Source organism: Orycteropus afer, unplaced genomic scaffold, assembly GCF_000298275.1.
Source record: "Orycteropus afer afer isolate SDZICR_OR568_19922 unplaced genomic scaffold, OryAfe1.0 scaffold00413, whole genome shotgun sequence".
Taxonomy (NCBI): domain Eukaryota; kingdom Metazoa; phylum Chordata; class Mammalia; order Tubulidentata; family Orycteropodidae; genus Orycteropus; species Orycteropus afer.
The window spans coordinates 1,968,543-1,974,740 of record NW_006922000.1 but is presented as its reverse complement, the minus strand read 5'-3'; the positions used below and the strand labels follow the sequence as shown (position 1 = coordinate 1,974,740).

The 6,198-nt window shown below is 49.6% G+C and overlaps 1 protein-coding gene across 1 annotated transcript in view; it reads left to right on the top strand.

The window, feature by feature from the left end:
• The window catches only part of DGKI (diacylglycerol kinase iota), a 380,807-nt gene that overhangs the window by 202,097 nt on the left and 172,512 nt on the right, over nucleotides 1-6,198 (top strand). Inside the window, exon 22 of the mRNA XM_042782691.1 lies at nucleotides 618-817. Coding sequence (XP_042638625.1) covers nucleotides 618-817 — 200 coding nt within the window. The remainder of the gene's footprint in view (nucleotides 1-617; nucleotides 818-6,198) is intronic.

Sequence of the window (6,198 nt, the reverse complement as noted above, 5' to 3'; positions counted from 1 at the left end):
GTGATTAGATGGTTCTGTAGTCCTTCAGACAAAGACTTTCAGCATCAGCCTGCTCTCCATTCTGTGGCTGTTGAGATGAATTGAGCTGTTACTCTGTCTGATGTTATCTACAAAGCTGCTTTACTTGTGATAATATTTTTAATTGAACGAATTACTCTTGCTGCATATGATTAATGTCTACAAGTTAGGCAGAGCTCGAGGAGGTGTCAGGTAAGAAGGAAAAGCCTGCCCATGTTTGACAATTAAGCAAGGGTGGGCTGCTTGTTGATATTTAAGAACTAGAATATAATTTAGAAGCTGCCTTAATCTGTGTGTTCTGCGTACGTTGGTCATTTCATGGAGGACGACAATGCCTGTAAGAACCTTTGCATTCACTACCTTGATCGAGGCTCAGTATACATAAAGCTGAAAAGTTGCTAATAAGAATTCATGGCCAAGCTCATGAATGGTTTTGAATTCCAGTTTATTTGTATTAATGGTTTCCCATAGGCCATGGCCTAACAAGTGTCCGTGCCTGTTCAAGCCTTTTGGAGACACTTAGTGCACTTGGGGGCTTTGGTTTTCCTTTGTAACTTGGACATTAACGCCGTGTTCCCTTTTGACTCTTGCTTCTCTAGGCTGCCCTGCAAGTGGGGGGCCATGGGGAGCGGCTGCATCAGTGCCGGGAAGTCATGCTTCTGACGTACAAGTCCATCCCCATGCAGGTGGACGGGGAGCCCTGCAGGTTGGCCCCGGCCATGATCCGGATCTCCTTGAGGAATCAGGCCAACATGGTACAGAAAAGCAAGAGGAGAACCTCCATGCCTTTACTCAATGAGTGAGTCAGCTCCCACCTTTGCTGACATGGCGGCCTCGGGGAGGGGAACGTGCAGCGTGCATGGTCTGGGGGCCTCACTGTACTGGGAAGAGAGGGCCAGTCCAGGAGGCTCAATGGGTCCTTGGTTTCTCTCATGGGAATATATATATATATATTTCCCCCTTGGTTTATTACACAGTTGCCACCCTTCTCTGTGAAATTCCTGTATGCTAGAGAGATGGCTCTTCATCATTGACTGCTGAGTATATACCTACTAGGACTGAGACTCACAGGAAGTGGGCTCCTGAAATGTGTCTCGACACGTGCTTTTCTGGTTTGGCTTAAAGGAGGCACGTTATTAGCCTCCTCTTCACCCAGCTCATTTGGAGAGTAGTGGGCCCCCCACGGCAGGTGATCACACTGCTTCTGCCTGTTAGTGAATTGTCACTTTCCTCTTCCATTTTGGGGTCTCCTCTGTGCTGTGCCTTCAGTGCAGCCTTTCTGGGCAATATCCTGTTATCTAGAGAAATGAGATGACTTCTACCCCTAAACAGAATATGTCCCTCCTGGTCCTTTCCTTTGGTTGGCATCTTGTAAACTGACTTAAGGGGATCGTGACTAGAGTTTTGGGTAATACAGGTTCTGTGCTTTAACCTAATTATGACTGAAATGTCTCTTTCAGAAGAGGGGCTACAGAAAGATGGAGATTTGGGGCATCTTTTTGAGTATCTTGTACGCATTGTGCCCATATGCCTAATCTGACTCTAAGTAAGGCCATTTCAGGGCTCAGCCTTGGGGCATTGTGTCACAGTTAGGGGGACCCTCAAAGGTACCCTCCCCAGTTTGCACCAGTGATGCGTGGTTACCAATTTGTACTGAATGGCTGCCTTCCTTGTAGCACCTGTGAAACAGGGGTGTGCCCACCATGCATTTATGGAGTCAGCGTGACAGTCTGCTGCAGCTCTTAGAATACACCAGCAACACAGGTGCCATAGCTCACTATCAGAACTTTGCGTGTCCTCTTCCATTGGGGCATGCACTGAGGGTCGGCCTCAGCCTTAGCCCTCAGAGCTCCAGTGTTTGGTGTCTGTTTCTAAGGCCGACGCTGGAGTCAGAGCTCTGTCCTCCGGCTGCATCTTTCCAAAGCACCTCTGGACTCCCCAGCAGGGAGGGGCTGCTTAGTTCTCTCTCTTGTTTGGTTGATGTTTTGCAGCTTGTGAGGTGCTTAGCTCATTCCTGGTGCTTCCCTTTCTCGGTGCCCTGACCTTCTATTAGGAAAGGTACGGTTGCTGTGTTTGTACGTCGGAAGAGTGGGGGAGGATGTCAGCACCTGGACAAGGTTCACCTGCTAAGCCCTAGCCACTGGTTTGGGAAAGAGGAAATGCTTTTCAGGTGTTTCATTTCAAACTGCTCTTACCTTTGAGAGAATCAAAAATGTGTATTAGCACAGTAGCCAAACTGTTGTGACTTGAGCTTTCTTCACATCTAAAAACAAATAGAGTTATTTTCTTTGCATGCCCCTGGCCCATGTGACATAGGACGTACCTTCATAGATAGGTGTTCACAAAGATGCATTTCCTTTCCACCAGGGGGCAGTGGTGCCTCCTGCCAGCAGCCTCAGGCTAAGGAGAGAACTTTTAGGAGTATGCTGTGCGTTTTTGAAAGGAACACTTTTAAACCTGGAAAATATCTTAGTTACTACTTCTTAGGAAAACACTATGTTTTCAGAAAATTTATACAGCTAACATATTTCATGCCTGCTAACCAGATGGCTGGCGGTTCAAACCCACCAGCCACTCCTCGGAAGGAAGGTTGGGCAATCTACTTCCGTAGTGATACTGCCTCGGAAACCCAAGGAGGGGTCGCTATGAGTCGGGGCCGACTCGACGGCACATAACAACAACATATTTCAGGAAACCAGCGCCGAGTTTCCACGGAACACTTGTGCCTTTGATCCAGATTCTTCTTCCTGTGGGTCCTAGTCGCCTTCTGCAGTCAGATTGCTTCTCTCTTCCACCAGGAGTCCTTGCTTTGAGATTCAGCTTCTTCCATGGAGTTCCTAGTGGACTGCCAAGTTCAAAGGCAGCCTGGCCCTAAGACCCTTCTACAACTTTTCTTTGGCCTTCAGGGTCCTCCATGCCTCTCTCTGTTCCGGCCGTGGTTGTGTGAAGCTCACGGTCCCATCCAGGGCAGAAAGACATCAGGGAAAGACGTTTCTTATCTCCTTTTGCTCTTCTCTCCCCCTCTTCCCTCCTGGCCCCATTCCTTCTCTCTTTTCCTTTCCTCCTTTCTTTTTCCTTCTCTCTCTTTCCTTTCCTTCCTTCTTACTTTTTACTAAAACTGATCATTTCTTTGGCTTTATTTGCTTCTCTTTTCTCCTCCTTACTAAGGAAGAAAACAGCACTGGTTTAAAATGTCTTGAGAATTCTAGTTTTAAAACATGTGGACGTGTGTCCCAATCAGAAGGCAGTAACTTTGACTCCATATAATGAATCCTTCCGTCCCCACACCATGCTGTTATGAATATCTGAGAGTTCAGCACTGTGGTTTCCCGGGCAGCTGGCTCCCTGTCCCACAGCAAGTAGGTGGCCTACCTCTTCTCTGGAAGATCATGTCTGCACCTCAAGCTTTTCTTCTGAAAACTGAAGACCAGAACCAGACATCTTATTTGACATCTTTACCTGAAGATCCCATAACACCCATACGCTCCACACTAAACAGCAGAGCCATTGACTCTATTCCCCGGGCTTTGCCTCCTCACCATCCACTGAACCACTTACGTCATTCATTGTGTGTGAGCTCAACAGCTCTGCTTCCACACATCCAATAGGCCAGCGACCGTGTCCTTTGAGATTTACCTGCCAATTACTTCTCAGACCTTTGCATCTCACAGCATCTCTCTCTTGTCATTCATGGCCTTGCTTCTGGTGTTAATTGTTCTTCGCCTCATCTCTCTGTTCCTCTATTCTAGTTAGCACAACCCTTCCAGAATTGGAGAGCCTACATTTCCTGGCATTGACATCAGGCGTTTTCTGAATTTTGCTTTCTTCTCCCTCCTGTCCCCATGCTCCAGAGATATGTACTGTTCGCAGGACTGCAGCCCGTGTCTACACTGTCACATTTGTGCATTTCCATTGCTCTTCTTGTGGTGGCCCCTTACCCCGTGGTCATCTGGCTAGCTCTCGCTCGCAGTTCAAGAAGCCACTGCAGTATCACTTTCCTTAGGGATCCTTTTCAACCAACATCCAGGTCTTAGACGCCCTCTCTGTTAGGAGCCTCTCACATTCTCTATCAGGTAACACTGGAACCACTGGTTTCCTTGTCTCTCTGCTCTGCTCTGTGGGAAGTCCTGGGGTTTCCTTTAGGCTACCCAGTGGTTGTCACAGTGCCTGAAGGTTATGGCCCGGTGCTGAGTAAATGGCTTACCCATAGATCAGAACTATAAACCCCCCAAAACTAAACCCACAGCCATGAGTGGTTTCTGACTTGCAATGACCCTACAGGACAGAGAGGACTGCCCATTGTTGTGTGTGCTATTTAGTCGATTCCAGCTCAGTCACCTCATAGGACAGAACAGAACTGCCCCATAGAATTTCCTAGGCTGTAATCTTTATGGGAACACACTGCTACATCCTTTCTGCCATGGGTTTGAACCTCCCACCTTTTGGTTAGCAGCCAAGTGCTTAACCCGTTGTGGCACACACGTGTACCAAAAAAGAACCTTAAAATAATCTCATTAACATTAAAATAAGATAGAAGCCATCTTGGTCACATTTCATGATAATAAGTAGAAGGTATATACTTGTGAGTTTCTGTGCCCCCCAAGGGCACCAGGGCTGCTGTCGCTATAGGGAAACCCTTCAGCGGTCGGCGAGGACAGAGAGAAGTAAAAATCACCGGGAAAATCAGGCCTCATTTCCAGCCGCCATGGAGGCCTCTCCGTTACAAAGGGAGGAAGAGAAGGGGGGATAGTCTTCGGTTTCTCATTTCCCGCCCAGAACGTGGGTGGGACTGAGGCCTCACCGTGATGAATGCAGCCTTCCCTTGGAGTTCTTAAAAAGCCTGTGCTGTTGAGCACAAGGAGGTCCAAGCTTCTGGAAAGTCAAAGGTGTCTAGCTGGTCTACTCCTTTCTAGATGGTTGTCTTCGCCACAAATAATGAGTGTGACCTGCAGGGACCCTCAAGGGCTGTGCTCAAGGATGACATGGGCCTTTAATCTCCAGCAAGGTGTACTTCCTGTGCCAAGCTAGCCCTCTCGCGTGCGTGTGTGTGCACATGTGTACATGTGTGTGCGTGTGTGTACATGTCTGTGCGCACGCGTGTGTGCGCCTCCTCTCTCAGGACGTCCTCAAAGGCCCAGACGAGGAGGGGCTTGTGAAGCAGCTCCGGAAGCCGGCCCGCGCCACCATCACCTTGACCCCTGGGGCCGAGCGCCCCAGCCCGCGCGCCTGCACAGGCTTCGCCCGCCCTGCGCTCCGTGGCCGCAGAGCCAGCCTCGTCCGTGTGTCCTGTCGGCTTCCTGGCTCCCGTCCGCTTCCTGGATGACCTCCGTGGCTGGCTTCGTTTTCTTTTCGTCTTGCTCCCTGTTGGGTGAAGCACTGTTGGATTTCTGTTAAACTGTGTCTGTCTCTCTCTCTCTCCCCCGGCGTGCCCCCTGTCTGTCCACGCTGTGTGCTGGCTCTGTCTCCGCTGCCCATTCCCCGCCGCCTCTAGCATCCACCAGGTGCAGTCTGCGGACCTGCGCAGAGTGTCGGCTCCCCCGGGCTCCTTCGCCATGTGAGTACCGCCCGCTCGGTTCTTGGCTCTCCCTGCCTCTGTCTCTCTCCCAGGCTGGTGACCTGCGTCCTGCTCACGTCGGCCACACGGGGGCGACGGGGCCGCCTAACCGATTTGCTTTCTCTTCCCCTGTGCTCTGAGGTGGAGCTGTGAAGTTCTGTGACACTCAATCCCGCAAGAGTTACCCTAATTTTTGGAGTGAATGGTGCCAGCCATGGTTGCAGGGGGTTACATATGATTCGGTAGAAAACACTGGGTTCGATGGAAAGGTTATGGTGCCGTTAGGCTGTTCCATTGCCTAGGGCTCAGGGCTGACACGAAGAAAGTGCTGGATGCCGGGTATTCGAGGGTGGACCCTAACCACAGAACGGAGTTTTGCGCGGAGGTGCATTTTGGTAATGCATGAACCACGCCACACCGTTCGTGGTTGGACACTGCTAAATTTCAGCTTTAAGCCAAGAGAATCCTGACATTTTAGTTTTTGATCATATAGGACCACATACGAATTGCTGAATTTTAATCAAAGGCACTCAGTGGCCTCACTCAGTAGAACAAAGCAAAGGAATGTTTTCCCCTAAGTCTTGTGCAGTGTAGTTTAATGGATGATGAGAGCAATGCCTGAATTA